At 45.8% G+C, this 18011-nt stretch overlaps 1 protein-coding gene and 1 long non-coding RNA gene across 2 annotated transcripts; one reads left to right on the top strand and one right to left on the bottom strand.

The window, feature by feature from the left end:
* Positions 1-585: 585 nt before the first annotated feature.
* LOC120665889 (protein NRT1/ PTR FAMILY 5.1-like) lies at positions 586-6505 on the top strand. The gene is given in 5 exon segments (XM_039945605.1): positions 586-848; positions 939-1156; positions 4305-4537; positions 5022-5643; positions 5646-6505. Coding segments are annotated over 5 exon segments (1854 nt in total). The 5' UTR covers positions 586-715; the 3' UTR covers positions 6294-6505.
* Positions 6506-7874: 1369 nt separating this feature from the next.
* Positions 7875-10579, bottom strand: LOC120665890. The gene is made up of 2 exons (XR_005671419.1): positions 10254-10579; positions 7875-10173 (listed from the first exon to the last, which is right to left on the bottom strand). It is a non-coding gene; the product is annotated as an uncharacterized LOC120665890 (long non-coding RNA).
* Between the last annotated feature and the right edge of the window lie 7432 nt (positions 10580-18011).

Genomic DNA, 18011 nt, shown 5'->3' on the forward strand with positions numbered 1-18011 from the left:
CACTATGTCACTACTAGAAAACGGGCCTTGGGCACCGGCTGAGAAGGGCCTAAGGCACCGGTTTCCCAACCGGTGCCCCGCAACCGCGACCAATGGCCTCGCCTTAAGACACCGGGTTTCTCAACCAGTGCCTTAGGCCTCCATTGGTACCGGTTGGAAAGACCAGCCGGTACAGCGAATATACTTTTAATATTTTTCTAGTTCTATAGATTACAATAGATAGACTTATGGTACAAATTTTACTTTTTGTGTGTTTTGCTATTTTTTGAATTAAATGGATTTCTGAAATAAATTTAATATTATATGTGGGGGTGGGTGAGGGTTTGACCCATCCCTAAATTTATGGGCAGTTTGTCCACTCATCCGTCCCTAAAAATGGACTATTTTTAGAGGCAGGTGAGGGGTGACCCGCCTCTAAAATTGTATTTTAAGGGACATGTCTGTTACTATAGTAATTCTGTTCTATTTGTAGCGACGGGTCATATTTTGATCACCCCTGAAAATTCGAGATGTTGTAGTGTAGCTCAGCCCGGTATGTTGTTGCAAATCGATTTTTAGTAGCGTAGCTCAGCCCGGTAGCCACTAGGCAGCGTGTAGCGGTGTAGTATCTATCGATATATAAAATATAAAGCACCTTCTGCTCCGGCGGGCCAGGCCCATCTCAACACCACAAGATTGACGGCCGACTTGCGTGCGGCGCGCATCGACCGACGCCATGGAAATGGAAGCAGAGGAAGGTGCCAACAAGCTGCAAGACGCGTACGCCAAGGACGGCTCCGTCGACCTCCGAGGGCGGCCGGCGGTCGCCGCGAGGACCGGCCGCTGGAAGGCCTGCGCCTTCCTAGTAGGTAATAAACAGTCCTCGCTCCTCGTGTCGCTCCCCGGGCGGTTCGATCGCCATGGATGGGCTAGCTAGCTCCGTCACGGTCGACCTGCAGGGTACGAGTCGTTCGAGCGGATGGCGTTCTACGGGGTGGCGTCGAACCTGGTGGTGTACCTGACGACGCAGCTCCGGGAGGCGACGGTCCCGTCGGTGCGCAACGTCAACAACTGGACGGGCGCCGTGTGGATGACGCCCGTCGTCGGCGCCTACATCGCCGACACCTTCCTCGGGCGCTTCTGGACCTTCACCATCTCGTCCCTCATCTACCTCGCGGTAATTAACCTTAACCCCTGCTTGGTGCTTGCTCTTCATCCCCTATATATGCTCCAGAGAGCTTTTTTTCATCCTCTGTTTATCCTTGCGTCAACCGATCCCCAAATTTAGATGGTGGTCTTGTTTCATCCTCCGTTGTTAAGATGAGAATCACATGTTGTAGACTTGTAGTAGGGCTAGTGAATGATCAAGTGCCACCCGCAGCCCAGATGTCAAGCCAGCCGTAACTCGGTCAGTAAGTAGCAGGTACAGTGACGCTGACACTGACTGACCAGTGTTTCGGCTGCAACCTGCGATCGCCTTTCGTGCCAGATTGTATTGCGACGAGCGGAGGAAAAAACGCGCACGCACGCCGGAAACACCGGAAGCCCATGCCGAAAGCAAGCTAGCCGGCGTGGAATCTTTCGGGCGGGCCTGCTTTCAGCTTCAGCCGGGTCGACTGGACTGGAGCTAGAGAGCTAGACAGTGACCGCTGTCGTTGCGTGTGAGAACGTTGGCTGACAAAAGGCTCATGTTGTGATGCTGGGTCCGTTAGGCCCTGTTTAGTTCCCACCCCATAAATCCGGTAAACGCAAAAAAATATCACATCGAATGTTTCGACACATGCATGGAGTACTAAATGAAGTCTATTTATAAAACTTTTTGTATGAATGGGCTGTAAATCGCGAGACGAATCTAATGAGCCTACTTAATCTATAATTTGCAACAGTGATGCTACAATACCATCCGGTAATTATGGATTAATTAGCATCATTAGATTCGTCTCGCGATTTATAACCCATTTGTGCAAAAAGTTTTGTAAATAGACTTCATTTAGTACTTTAAATTAGCAAGATTCTTTCGCAAATTTTTTTTTGATGGATTCATGATTGGTCGTCGCTAAAGTGTTCACACTGACGCGTATGGCCTCTGCTCAAACCGAACACAAATCTTTGATGGAGGAGAAAGGAGAGCACAAAGAGGAGAAGCGGACTGTAAGGTTACGGCCGGCTTCGACATAAGATCAGTCTCAGTGGGCATATGAGTGTCATTGGCATTAACAAGGCTGGGTCTATAATTTCAAAAGCGCTTGGGCACTTAAGAAGATAAGGGTCTATTGGAGTAGCTTTTAGTATCAAAATTATAGTTGTGATACATGTCTAGCTCCTAAACATAACAATATGTAACAAGAAACTAAAAGTAACAACCATTATAATTATCTTAAATAAAAAAAATAATGCTTATTGTGATAGTGTGCGTTTGTTATTCGCCGTCCTTATCGTTGCCAGTTGCTGAGTAAGGAACGAATTAGATCGGTTTCAGCATCTCCTCTTCTCAGCTAGAACCTAGACTAGTGCGAGCACGTGAGCAGGGTGCTGGAGTCGCGACAGCGGCAGGAAACGAGAATGAAACTTCAAAGCATGCCTGCGCTCCGCCAATGGTTAGGTTACAAACTGGAAGACTTCCATGACGCTATACATCATGGTTAGAGGTGGTAAAAGATCTCAAATTTTAGCCTAGACAATTTAAGGACCAGGCCAAAAAGGAATTAGACTCGTATCTTATTCAACTTTGAACTAAAAATATATAAGGATCAAGTTGGATTATGAGCACTGAGGCCATGATCCGTTACTATCCCTAACTCATGGTCTCGTAAGTTGGTTTATGATGATTATTATGCCAAATAGAAAATTCTATATACTAATTACCTATATGATCTTGGCCCCCCCCCCCCCAACTTCATGGGCCCCCAACGATCGCACCGGCTGCCCCTCCCCTAGAGCCACCCTTGAGCATTAAATATCATGTCACATCAGCAAATTTTACTAACATGGCGAGATTATTTATGTGGAGAGAGGGGAAGTTTCATGGGAGAGAGGAGTGTCATCACCATGACACTCCTCCAGCGTAGCTACCAAGTTCCTAATCTTAGTAACTATACGATGACACTCTCTATTGAGACTGGTCTAAGAACCAATAAATTTTTTAAAAGGGACAAGTGGGCCATGTTTTAATGATGAATGACTAACTATTGTACGAACAGGCAGAGAGGTAGACTGTAAGGATCATTGCAGCCAGCAGCCCGCTATATTATTAACCATGTTCTTAGAGTTGCATGTCTTGAGCCTACATATATGCATCACCAGTAATCTGGTGCTGGCTAGCAGCAAAGGAAGGCCTTAAGCTATGTTTGTTAGCCCATAAAATTATATAATCCAACTTAAAATCTGAAAAATTCTCATAAGGAAACAAACACTCACCATTGATTAAAATAATCCATAAGCCGCTCAAAACACGCTTGTTTCACAATATAGTAATCCTAGACCTCAAATAATTTATGTTGTCAAACAACATATAGATTACTTCTTTCAAGTTTATAATAATTCAGATTATTCTTACTTGTAAACACACATGGCCTTAGTCCAATGGTAAAACTATTTAACTATCTTGACATTAGCTATTTTTCTATCTAGGCTGGATATGCCAATATCGCTTTGTTCTAATTAATCTTTATTAAGAAACAATGCAATTCTAGCTTTTCTCATTTTTAACGATCAAGATATGGTCCTATGTTAGCTTTTGAATGCATGGAAAGGTGTAGAAGTTTCTCCTTAATAAATAAATAAAATGTCATGGAACCTTCCTGGGAAAGTTTGCATAATGTCTTCGAATAAATTTATGTTATGTCTAGTAAATTGTAAGGCCTACTCATTTTTCTTCCAGCAAAAAACTAGTACCAACGGATATAATTTACAAACTTTTTGTGTTTTTTTCGTGTGGACACAACTTTTTGGTTAAGGGGAAATCCTTACACCATGCGTTTTTATGGGCCCCCCACAGCGGAGTGGGAACCATTTGAAATACATTCAGAATTTTAAGCATGGTGCTAGAATATCTGTAACATGTACCCCTGCATTTCAGATAGGAAGTGTCAAATTCTCTGAATCTTACACTGAGATGGAAACAATTTTGATTCGTTAATAGGAGAAATAATCGTTTTCAGTTATACAATGGTAGCAATTGATATTTCAAGTTTTCTGATAAGCAGAAGTAGTGTTTTATTTGTCCTGGGGGGAAATGCTGTTTTTCTTCTGCAGCATTTCGTAGTCCATTCTTCTGATAACGTCGGCCGTCTGATAACTTGCTATCACCAACGGAATGTTTGCAGGGCATGCTTCTGATAACTTTGGCCGTCTCGCTCAAGTCCCTGCACCCGCAATGCACCCCGGACGGCGGCTGCGCGCCGGCGACGCGGCAGCAGGTGGCCTTCTTCTACGGCGCGCTGTACACCATGGCCGTCGGCGCGGGCGGCACCAAGCCCAACATCTCCACGTTCGGCGCGGACCAGTTCGACGACTTCGACGCGCGTGAGCGCGAGGTCAAGGCCTCCTTCTTCAACTGGTGGATGCATAGTCACAGGAATCGGGTCGATGCCTCGTCCCTCGACCCGGGAACGTCGTTCCGATTCGAGGGTCGGGGTCGAAGAGAGTCAGTGTCCCATTTAAGGTTGGATCGTGTCCCGGTTTGAAAGGGGTCGCAGCCCCATTGCTAGCAGATTTAATTGGGATAAGGAGGTTAAGGACAGTGGATTGGTGTGGTTTTTGTTAGACAATGAGCTGAGTACGTGTAGCATGGTCTAAATGTACTCTTTTATATGTTTCTTATATGCTTGTGCAGATTAGTTTCTTCATTAGTAGCATATATATAGTTTTTGTCTTTATCGACCCGAAGATATCGACCCCGATGAATTAGGGTCGCGTCCCACATAATAATTTATCGTTCCATAGATGTATACCCCCTTCGTACCATAATTTTATAAAGTGACGACCCTCGACCCTCGACCCTGTTTCTCGACCCGGTCGACCTAGGAACTTTGTGACTATGGGTGGATGTTCAGCTCCTTCACCGGCGGCCTCGTCGCCGTGCTAGTCCTCGTCTTCGTGCAGGAGAACGTCGGGTGGGGCGTCGGGTACACCATCCCCACCGCCGGCCTCGCCCTGTCGCTCCTCCTCTTCTACGTCGGCACGCCGTTCTACCGGCACAAGCCCGTCCAGCGCGACGCGGCCGCCGGCCCGGCGAGGCTTGTCGGCAGGGTGTTCCGCGGCGCGTTAGCGAACCGGAGGCGGCAGCTGCCGTGCGACGCCGGCGAGTTCCAGGAGCACGAGACCGCGGGGTACGCCGCGGCGGGGAAGCGGCGGCTGCACCGCACGCCGGCGCTCCGGTTCCTCGACAGGGCGGCGCTGAGGTCGTCGGCTGAGGAAGAGGAGGAGGGCACGGGGCGGCGGCCGTGCACGGTGACCGAGGTGGAGGAGGTGAAGCTGATGGTGGGCATGATCGTGGTGTGGCTGACGACGCTGGTGCCGTGCACCGTGTGGGCGCAGGTGAACACCCTGTTCGTGAAGCAGGGCACCACGCTGGACCGCTCGGTCGGCGGCGTGCGCATCCCGGCGGCGTCCCTGGGCAGCTTCATCACCGTGTCAATGCTGCTGTCCATCCCGGTGTACGACCGCGTGTCCGCGTGCTGGTGCCGCTGGTCCGGCGGCGCACCGGCGACCCGCGCGGGATCACCCTGCTCCAGCGCCTGGGCGTCGGGTGCGCGCTGCAGGTGGCGGTGGTGGCGTGCGCCTACCTCGTGGAGGTCCGGCGCATGCGCGTGATCCGGGAGCGCTCCGTCCGCGGCGCCGGCGAGACGGTGCCGATGAGCATCTTCTGGATGCTGCCGCAGTACGTGCTGATGGGCGTGGGCGACGTGTTCAACTCCGTGGGTATCCTCGAGTTCTTCTACGACCAGTCGCCGGACGGGATGCGCAGCCTGGGCACCACCTTCTTCACCAGCGGCCTCGGCGTCGGCAACTTCCTCAACAGCCTGCTCGTGACGCTCGTCGACCGGGCGACGAGGGGGGGCAAGAGCTGGATCGGCGACAACCTCAACGACTCCCACCTCGACTACTACTACGTGTTCCTGCTGCTGCTCTCGGTGCTGAACACGGCGCTCTTCGTGTGGGTGGCCACGTGGTACAAGTACAAGAGGGAGTTCCTGGAGGTGGACCGGGCGGGGACGCCGGAGTTGGAGATGGCCGGCGACAAGGGAAAGGTGGACAATGGCAAGGTAACCGACGCGCCATTGACGGCCAAAGACGCGCAAGCTGCAGGCTGATTGATCGTGAAAAGTACTGGGGAGTGGGGACACTCGATGGACACCTATACCACGAGTTTATGGTCTGTTAATGGGCCTCTAACATTTCGCAGGGCTTATGCTTTCCGAGAAAAGTAAAACAGGGCCTACACAATGCTTTGTACTCATGCCGCGGATCAGATGGTACGGCATAAATGCATAACAGAAGTTTTTCATCTTAGTGCACAGTTTTATAGTCCAGTTGTCTAGACCGAAAACTAGGTACTATGCCACATAAATTTCATAATGATGAAACACTCCACATATCCCATGAAACTCCATCTCTTCTTGCCATATCAGCAAAATTGATGATATTTAATGCCATAAAACCCTTCATGAAGCTCCACTGAGACTAGTCAGGGAGGCTCCATGAGGAAGAAACTCAGAGGCAGTCGTTCTAATTCATAATTCATTTGATTTTTTAAACTCCAAGTTTTACCACTCATTTTATTCAAAAAAATATAAAAATATCACTTATTTTATTGTGGCTCGCTTTGTTAATACAAATTTTCTAGAATGATTTAAATTTGACTATATTTGCACAAATTTTTTAAATAAGACGAGTGCTCAAACTTGAGGTTCAAAAAGTGAAATAAATTATAACTTTGAACGGAGAGAGTTTTAAATAAAGTCAAATTACAAAACTAATTGCAGATTTGTGATCAGTTGCAAGCGCGTATTGGCTGAGATAGGTGGAGATTCATTTTAGACCCCAAATGTCAAAAAAGAAATTCTCTTAAACCACGGATCTATTTCCAAAACTGTTTCTAAGAACTAAAACATAAAATAGGATCCAATACATATATATATATATATTATCCTATAAAATTATTTTAACATTGAAATTTACTGACACTACTAGAAAATGGCTCATTCGTCCGCGGTCTTTACTACCAGGCATATTTTGGTCTGGTATTAACGTTGCCCCGGGGTCATTTTAGTACCGGGCCAAAATTTAAACGTCCCCTGAGCCATTTTAGTACCGGCTCAAGACACCGACCGGTACTAAATGTCGCCTTTTAGTATTGGTCGGTGTTTTGGGTCGGTACTAAATGGCTCAGCGTGACTTGTGACTTGGGACGTTACTGCGTGTGCGGACCTCCCGGGGGTTCAAGGTACTTTTTTTCTTTATTTTTTTTGCTGTAAAACTGTTTAGTACCGGCCCACTTTAGTACCGGGCATTTTGACCGGTACTAAATGACGTACCATTTAGTACCGACCAATCGGTACCGGTCAGCTGCCCGATACTAAAGAGGGGTTGCTGACTGGTACTAATGTTGATTTTTCTAGCAGTGTGATTTCAACATTTATCATTCACTATTTAAACATTTTGCATGAAAATGTTAAACTAGTTTGTGTAAAATGTACAATCAAGAATTTTTGTGACAGAAGAAAAAACAGAGACTAAAGGGGTCTTATATCTTCTATGTGAAAATACCACATCACCTTTGTGGAACTCTCTTCTTACGAGGCACGTCCATATACCCGCAAACTTTAGAAAATAAAGCACACAAGTAGGGTTTTTAATAGCTTGTAAATATTATATATAAGAATGCACCTTTATATCTCAACACTAATAAATTATAAATCAACAAGCAACATGTCAACACCATTTATTCGAGGAAACAAATAAATCTGAGCAAATAAATAAACTAATCTCATACATGATACATTACAAGAGTCATTGTCTGCGGGTTTGAGGATTCAGGTATCAATTTTTCAAACCCATTAGAAGATATTATTGTGTTTAGAATTATACCTGCGCCCGAGCCCGTGGGCACAAATTCAGACCCGTATCCGCACCCATCCGATTTGGTATACACAGGTATGTGGATATTTTGTACCCGTTGCCATTTCTAACCTCCTCAACATCATCAAGGTCACATCGCTTGATATTTTACACATACGAGACAAAGCCTTCAAATTCTTTTACTCCTTACCCAGACAAAGGATACAATCACTAGGTTATGCTGTATTTTAATTTGTATACATTCAATCCTAGAGACAAACAACTTATGTTGCTTTGTATGTTCTGGCAGACAATTTCTTACCCTCCCGAAGCATCTTTTTTATGAGCAATAACCCTAAAATTCGCTATCCCATACACCATTTGTTGGCATTTCAGAACCTGAAATGTTTCGGTCCTTTGGTGGATGAAAAACTCTAAAAATGGTTTGATCTGGTAGCTAGATAACCAACATCAATTTAGTTGAAGGGAGTGATCACTTCAGATGGAATTTACGTAAATACGAGATCTTTACTGTTAGACCTATGTACCTCCACAAGATAAACCAACATGCTCCCTTTCGTCACAAATTGATTTGGAAACTAAAAATTCCTCTCAAGGTAAAAGATCTTCATTTGGTTTCTCCAAAGAGGAGTTATCCTAACAAAAGATAATCTAGCGAGGAATTATTGGAAGGGGAATTTGAAGTATAGCTTATGTAATTGTAATGAATCAATTACATATCTCCTCTTTGAATGCTACCATGCAAAGGAGATTTGGAAGATAGTTTATTTATCTACAGGGTTAACCCTGCCAAGATCGATTTCCCATATGCTGGGCTCTCAAATTTTGATGACAAGGAAAGGCATGTCGTTTTGGTGGGGGCATCTACATTTTGTTCAACCAAGTATTCATCATTTATGCAAACTATTTTCAGGGTGATCTACTGGTTGCGCTTATGGGCGCAACTACAGCATAAAGATACGACAAAGGTGTTGTTTCGAAGGATGAGTCTTGCATTGGAGGCTGTTGCCTTGGAGTTAACTAATCATGGGTGCAAACATAACCTCATGATTGGTTTAGATCATTTTTCTTTTGTTCATTCCCCAATTAGCCAATGGACGGCTATGTTTCAAAATATCAATTGGCTATGTACACTTTGTAGAGGCTGGAAATCCTTTCGTTATTAAAAAAAATTATTGACGTCCGTTATACAATTCTAGTGTGCTACCCAATTTTTGTGCCCCTTTTTGCAAGGACTCAATAATGTTTTATGATCCTCTAACATACATTGGAACTTTTTTGACTTCTTTTCACTATCGCAGTTTTTTGTTACATCGCACAACATCCATCATATGTCATCAATACGGTCATGTTCTCCAGCCTCTTTTTCTGCCTTGTCTACTATGTGCCAGTTTAATTGGCTTGCGCTAGCCTGCCGAGGATCGAGAGTTAGGATAGAAGGCCTTCCTCCACTAGTACATCTGGTCCACCCCAAAAAAAAAATTAATTCATGTTTGGTTGCATGTACAAGTAAAGCATGGTTTCTTTTTCTTATGTTTGGTTTATACTATTTGGTGGAGTCACCTCTTCTTTTCCAACCCATAAACTGTTGCGCGTCACCTCCTCTTCTCTCATTTTCACCCTTCCTCCACTCACGGCTGTATCCAGAATTTCTCTAGGGCCAAAATCCTAGGGAAATGATCAAAAAACACTAGGGGCGAAAGACTGGTAGGGATAAATTGGACAGGAAACAACTATTACCCTACGATTTTGATGGAAACCCTAGAGAAAGTTTTCCTAGGAAACTTGGGACCCTAGGCAACCTGTGTTGAAAAAAATAAAAAATGTCATGCTCCACCTGCTTCCCAGCCGCCGCTAGCACTGCTCGCCCGTTGCCGCCGCACTCCTCAGTCCTTGCCCACAGGCCGCGAGCTCCATCGGCCGCCTCGCCTCCCTACTCGCTGGTTCCAAGCTCTGGCCGCGAGCTTTGCCGGCAGCAAGCTCCACTGGCTGCTAGCTCTGGCCGCGAACCGAAGATAAGGCCGCGAGCTAGTGTCCAGGGCCTCGTGCGTCGGCTGCGAGCTGCGCGCCATCCAGGAGCTCGCTGGAGTTTGGGCTCGCCGGCGTTGCACGCTATGAATGGGAGGTGAGAGAGGATTAGAGGATAAGAGATGAGAGGATAAGAGAGAATGGTTTAAGGGATGAGAATGAACTTAGAATATAGCAGGCGGTTCACGTCGCACCCGGGCCGGCTCCACCATAGTGTAGGGTCGCTTCACCAGCCTGCGTGTGGGAGCGACGCTGCTGGGCCCGGGGAGCTCGGCCAGCCGGTCTTAGCAGATCTGCCCCGCATGGGAGCTCTACCACCCCCAAGTGGGAGCTCGGCCGCCCGCACGATAGCTCCATTGCCCGCGCGGGGGAGCTCGGCTGGCCGCTCTTGGTAGCTCTATAATCCCTGGGGTGAGCACGGCTAGTTGATGTTAGCAGCTCCGCGCGACTGTGGCGTAGCTCAGACACCCGCGTGTGGCTACTCCACCAGCCTACGTGTGGGAGCGCTGTTGTCACGCAAGGTCCCACCGCCGAGCACGTCAAGGAGCGCCAACGCTAGCTTTGAAGCTTGCCGTAAGGGTAGCTCCAATCACTACCGGAAAACAGACTATGAAAATCAGTTGGAAAAGGCTTTAGGCACCAGTTTTCCAATCGGTTCCCGCAAACCGAGACCAATGGCCTCGCCTTAAGATACCGGATTTTTCAACCGGTGCCTTAGGCTTCCATTGATACCGGTTGGAAAGACCAACCGGTACCAAAGAGGCTGTCACGCTGACGCAAGGTGGCAGCCCTTTTGGTACCGGTTGGTATTTCCAACCGGTACCAATGATTTTTTTCTTTTTTTTTCCAAATCTAGTTTTGTTTGTTATATTTATTACTATTTATTCTTTTATAATTGCTAAACGCACTCAAGCTCTACAGTACTATACGTTCATTGGTCGTTCGTGTTCGTTTTAAGAGAATATTTGAAATTAACTAAAAGTGAAATACGAGCATATAATTAAGCTAATTAGATGAACTAATATATTTACAAATTTACAAACATCAAGGCATAACGTTTAAAAATATTTACAAATGTACAAGTCATGTTTGCAGTCCAACTACTGGTCCCCTCAGGAGGTCGATGGAAGTCCTCCATGGATGTGACCATCGTGGTAGAACTCGCCTCTAGGATCCAAGATCTCGTTCAAAATGAATCCGGCGAGCTGCTCGCACACGGCGTTGATCCGATCAGTAGAGTAACATTCATCACCCATTTGAGACATCTATTATTTAGGAAAAAAAGGATTAACATCATGTGCGTTAGTACAATTATGAAAATGTACTAGTGAACGGTTTGGACGTACTCTTGTCTTCATCAGTAGCCTTCCTGTATGGAGTTATGATGTGCAAGTAGTCGCATACGTAGTACCCGCACCAATCAGTTCCTTGTTGTTGTCTCGCACACTTAAGGAGAAACAAATAAATTACTCAATTTAGAACAATTTGGGATTATATACTTAACTAGACAAATCTTTATGAATCAACATACCGGATAATCCATGTTAACGTTCAGTTCGGGCCTCCATTGACCACGTCCTTTGTTATTTTTCACAAATTTTTTCCAAACCCTGCGCTCAAAGTTAAGTTTGATATTCAGGAATTGTTATTAACAGAAAAAAGATTTGATTGTGCAAACTGAACTTACCTGTTTAAGGGGTCTAGGATATGTTGGATTGCGGACTTTGGATTTCTCATTGAGTCAAAGATTATAAGATTGCTGGTCTCTACGGAAAGTATGAGTAAAATCCAATGATAACTGCAGATATAGATAGGATATATACATACATGCATTAGACGACTTAGTATTTATTTAGTAATATAACAGAGGATTGAGTCGACCAAGGCTTACCCAAAGTTGTATCGTATGAATATATAGGATTTGTAATTTTGCCTAGTCAATGAATCATACATGTTTTGGCACGTTTCCTTGAAATTTTCGTTGAGCACTTTCTGGTTGACTAGCAAAGGAGACATGAAGCCGATCTGATGGTGCCATACATGTTTTCAGCTTCTTTGGGTCTCCTGTCTAAATGATACAATTGAAATTTATAATGCACACATATAATTATGTTTTTGTTAACAAAAAGTATTAATATAGAGGTAAGTGATACTTACAACACCCAAATGGTGATGATAGAGATGTCGAGGGCTTGTCGATGGTAAATGTGATATAAATTTTCGAAGTACACCCAGAAGTCATCCTCCCCGCGGAAGAAATCATGGTCACGATACTTGACTGCAAATATTTTCCCTTCGTCATTCGACATTCGCAGGTACCATCTATACAAATTGAACATCTGCGTGCCTAGACTTTTCTCCTCTTCCTCAGTGACAAAAGGTTTTTCATGCTGGAATGGAGTAAGAACGGGAGCGACAGGGATTTCCGCCTCCACTTGCCCCATTGCCTCCTCTAGCGTTAATCCAGTTTCAGAAAGAAATATCGCGGCCTGTAGGTCCGCCGGGAGTTGTACGCCCGTCGGGGGTAGGAGTGGCAACCCTGGCACCCGGAGGGGCTCGAGTCCTTTTTGTTGTGTGCCAAGCTAAGGAATGGTCTTGCCACATTTTTTCTTTAGATTTCTCACCTTGTGTGCTTTTGTCAGAGTACGATCATAGTCCGAGGATAAGCTTTTCAGTTTTGGTGGGTTGTCTAGGTTTGCGAGAAGCTTTTTCCCTAGTTCTAGAGGTACCTTTTCCCTCAGCGGGGGGACTTTAGGCTTCAATTGTTCTTTTATATATCGAGCAGTCTCCTCTTCCAACTCCTCAGCGGTTTTCTCGTAGGTTAATTTTCTTTCGACCGTTTTCTGCTTCTTCTTTGAGGGTCCAGCCGCTGGGAGGGATGCAGTCTTTTTCTTTCCTTTTTCTGGGTCAGGAGGAGTTGGAGTACTCGTGGCCCTTTGTGCCGGCGGAGACGGTGGTGAAGGAGGTGGTTGTGGGGATGGCGGTTAGGGAGACCGTGGAGATGGGCGATCGGTCTGCACGGGAGCCGTTGTGCTTGCAGTAAGTTTGATGTCGACCTTGCGCCATAGAACGACCCCGTGTAGTGCGTCTACCAATGTCTTCTCTCCATCCCCTCCAACGAAGTTGAGCTCAAGATCCTCATTGTTTCCAAGTATCTGCTCGACTGTGACGAAGGTCTAGCCAGGGGGTATCGGCCTTCCTTGAATTGTAGTAGAAGGATTTAGGGGCAGGGCTGACCCGTATGCGACATGAATGGATATATTTCTTGCTCGCATATGAAGCTCGCACGGTGTCGGCATGGTGACATCGTCCACTGGATACCTCTGGTCATCTACCGCCGTTGGCTCAATCTGGGGTTGCTGTTCAACTTGTACGTCGAGCGCCGCTGTGGATGCACAGCTGCTGCGTCGCTGAGAGACCGGGCTTATCACAACATCCGAGTGCGACCCAGCAGTGCCCTTTTGGCTCAGAGCTAGTTGCACTGCCTTATTGACCCTGGCGTCCATCTGAGATTCCAAGGACACAACCTTCCTGGTCATCTCTTCTTGCAAGGCACGAAGTTTCTCTTCCTGTTCGGCTTTGCTCTTTCGGTGAGTCTTGTAAGAGGAATCTCTGGCCCAAGCAACTTTCCATGGGACCAAGCCGATGCCGCGGGCTCATCTAGGGTGTTCCGGATTCTTTAATGCCCTTGTTAGCTCATCATTCTCCCTTTGAGGCTGGAATGTTCCTTATTGGGTCTCATCTATTGCAGCGACTAGATCGCGGGACACTTCTTGCATATGCTCGGGCACGACCAAACTTCCATCCAACTGGTTTAGTATCACGCCATTACCAAATAACAACCACTTGGATCTATCCGGCCAATCCCAAGTCGTCGGCCTGATGCCTCTATCCATAAGATCCTGCTCCGTCTTCTGCCATTTTTTTACCGACTTCTTGTACCCAGCAGCCCCAAGGTGGTGGCTGTACTTCTTATTTGCTGCATTCACCTTGGCCTGTTCGGATTTTTCTTGGGCTTCCTCTGATAGTTTGTGTTGTTTGAACTCCTCCCAGAATGGTTTAATCTGAGGAAGATCGTCCCAGTTCGGCTCCTTATCCTTCTTGATGTAATTGATGTACAACTTCTTCTTGAAAGTTGCAAAGGCAAGGGCCATCTTTTTCAAGGCACATTTCTTCACAAGTTCTTGGTCAACTCCTTCAGGAAGAGTGAACATATCCTTGAGTTCTGCCCATAGTATTTCCTTCTGATGTGCAAGCATGGCGTGTTGCTGTTCTTCGGGTTTGCTCGTTTTCCATAGTCTTGTGGTGATCGGAATTCTTGCCCGAACAATAACCCCACATTGGTTGACAATTTTGTGCTAGCAACCTCTGGAGCACTTGGACAGCCCTCTGCGTCCACTTTTGTGATGACCTGTCTTCCCTCCATTTTCTTGGTTGGCCGGCGTCTCCCTTTTGACTGGCTCAACGAAGTCGATGCGGAGGTCGACTAAATTACAGAAAAGATATATTAATCGCAAAACTAATCTACTGAAGTCACCATGCATATAGTTTTAAGATTCATATTGGAACATGCTGCTGTTGATTGGGCGGCGGCGCAAAGTCATCTTCTTCATCGGCATCTCCAGACATATTCAGAAACGAATCAGCTGTCCGAGCATCTTCTTCAGTGATTGCCTGGGTGGTGTTGGCCCTCGTATCTTCGTTTATTGCGTCCAACATGTATTGCTCGGCGACCTCGTCATCACCGAAGGGGTCCATCCTTAACTGAAACCGTAAAAATGTGTTTGAGTATGTGTCCATCCTTAAATGAAGCAGGAGAATTCAATTCTTTGAATGAATATGCGTGTTTGAAAGAGAGAGTGTGTGTGTGTGTGTGAGAGAGAGAGTGTATGTATGTTAGAGGGAGAGAGAGAGAGGGTGTGTGTGTTTGTGTGTTAGTGGGACAGAGAAAGAGAGAGAGTTAGTGAGTGTGTGTGTGAGTCTATGTGTGTTAGTGGGATAAAGAGAGAGAGAGTTAGTGTGTGTGTGTGTGTCAGTGTGAGTGTGTGTGAGTGAGTGTGTGTGTGTGTGTGTGAGACTGTGTCTGTGTGTGCGCGCGCGCGTGTGTGTGAGCGAGAGACCGAGCATCGGTGAGGAGACAGCGAGAGAGCGTCGGTGGGGAGACAGCGAGAGCGTCGGGGACAAGGAGACAACGAGAGTTAGCGAGAGACCGATCGCCGTTAAGAAGTCGTTAAGGAGAGAGCATCGTGTTTGATTTCATAATGAAGAATGAAGAATTCATAATACATAAATACATGCATGAGTTACAGAAATACACGAGTTACATGATAAATACATGAGTTACATGATAAATACATGAGTTATAGAAATACATGATAAATACATAAGTACAAGCATTATTCACTCTCTATTTAAATACATGATTAAATAAAGTCTCTCTAATAACTAAATTCTATAACTAAATTATACACTATATATAATGAAAACATTGTACACTATACATAAGACTAATAATAGAAAGTCCATTAATGGGTTTAGAAAAAAATTATCTCACCTCGAAAGATCACACTCGAATGGCACGTCGTTTACACGATCACACAAGAGGAAAAAATAATACAAATAAGAAACAGTACAAAAACAGTAAAAATATTACTGGAAAAGTTAAAAAAGATGTAGAGCATGATGCAAGGATCGCGTGAGCGCAAGAATCGCTAAAATCGGAGTCAAAATGTGAAAGATATGGCAAAAACAAGATTCTAGGGGCTTATTTGCAAGAAAAATATAGAAATGGCCTCTCTGGAATTTCTTTTGAACTAGGAAGGACTGCGGGTTAATTTTCAAGAAACTCAGGGTCTCTTTAGCAAAAGCGCCAGGGCGGCTCTGGTTCGACTCAGATCTAACAGATCCGATCCGTTGGATCTCGATCTAATGGCTGAAAAAGGGTGGGGGCGGCTTGAGACGCGGCTGCTGGCTCAGCTGCGGCTCGGCTCTGCTCGGGCGACGGCTTAGGCGGATGGTGGCTTGGCTAGCGGCTCTGGCGACGGCGCGGCTTGGCGCTAGGTGGAGCCAGTGGCTCGGGCGGGCGGCGCTTTTGCGCCGGCGGTGAGCAGAGGCGGTGGCGGACCGCCGGAGTACACCGAAAACGGTGCTCCGGGGCTCGGTTCGTGGCGGGGTTAGGCCGGGGAGGGAGAGGGGGTGACGGGGAACGCAGCTAGGGGGTCCAGGAGGAGCGGCAGTGGCCGGAGGTGGCCGCTCGGCGGCGAGGGGGCGAAGCCGCGGCTTCGGCGAGGAATCGCCGGCGAGATAGAGCGACAGAGAGAGAGAGAGGGGAAAGGGGGTATGGGGCTTCCTCACCACCTCACCTAGCTCCGGTGACGAACGGGAGGCGAAGAGGCACGGCGGGACGGCGGATCGACGGCAGCGGCGCACGGGAGCGGTGCTCGGTGGCGCAGAGCTGTAGAGCGAGGAGTGTCGATGTGGGGCGGCGGCGCGGCGGCGGCGGAGGGCGGCAGCGAGTGGAGGAAGATGGAGAGGGCCGGTGCTTATATGGTGGAAGCCTTTGGCACCAGGTGATAAAGTCACCCGATACCTAAGGCAGCCTTAGGGACCGGTTGGGTATCCAACCGGTGCCTAAGGAAAGCCTTAGGTACTGGGTGACCTCCCACCCGGTGCCTTAGGTGCCCAACGGGCGGGAACTGAAATTCCCATTTGGCACCGGGTGGGGAACGAAAACCGGTGCCTAAGGCTTCCACGACATTTGCTTTTCTAGCTTGTTGGCGATGATCTAACTGAAATTACTCGATAGCGCAATGGTAACTCTAGGAATTTTGTTCGCCGCGGCCACGGTTCGAAACTTCTCAACCCCTTTTTGGGACTAGGCAGCCTTAGGTACCGGTTCATATTTTGAACCGGTACCTAAGGATTTTCTGTTTCTTTTCTTTTCCCTTTTCTGTTTCTCTAATAAATCTGTTAGTTGCGTAATAAATCTGTTAATTGCCCAATAAATCAAATATTGCTTCATGGTTTTCGAAAAAATTATTGTACCTAATAAATTATATAATGCCTAGTAAATAAGTTAATTGCCTAATAATTACATTAATAGCCTAATAAATCATTTAATCGTCTAATAAATTAGTTAATTAAATAATAAATCTGATAAATACCTAGTAAATCAGTTAATTGCCCAATAAATATGATAATGTTCAAAGCAAATAATTACATTAATAGCCTAATAAATCATTTAATAGCCTAATAAATAATTTAATCATCTAATAAATTAGTTAATTGAATAATAAATCTTTTTAATGCACAATAATTTTAATTACTACATAATAAATCATTTAGGTGCATAACTAATTATTATAATTGCATAATAAATCATTTAAATGCACAATAATTCTAATTACTACATGATAAATCATTTAGGTGCATAACTAAGCATTTTAATTGCATAATAAATCATAATAAATCAAATAATTGTATAATAAATCATTTAATTGCCCAATAAATCAATTCATTGCATAAGAAATTTGATAATGTTTACAGAAAATATTACAAGACATAATTATTCAACTAAGGGAGTATTAACGATAGTTCGCTTTACAATCGTTCCTTCATTATGATCATGACGTGCGTACGGAGCCTCCTCTTCGGCTAAAAGAATACTTGTGTCAACCTCCACTGCGAACGGAGTCATATCTTCAACCTTATTGTATTCTTCTTCATCTGTGACATCGTCGACTCCCACAATTTTTCTTTTTCCTGCCAGAACAATATGGCGCTTTGGCTCATCTCTGGCACCTACAAAACTTGATTTATTCCCGGACTTGTCCTTTCTCGGTTTACTAGACATGTCCTGCACATAGAAAACTTGAGTGACATCTTTAGCTAGGACGAATGGTTCGTCTCGATAGCCAAGCTCT

Source organism: Panicum virgatum, chromosome 3N (genome assembly GCF_016808335.1).
Source record: "Panicum virgatum strain AP13 chromosome 3N, P.virgatum_v5, whole genome shotgun sequence".
In the NCBI taxonomy this organism is placed as follows: domain Eukaryota; kingdom Viridiplantae; phylum Streptophyta; class Magnoliopsida; order Poales; family Poaceae; genus Panicum; species Panicum virgatum.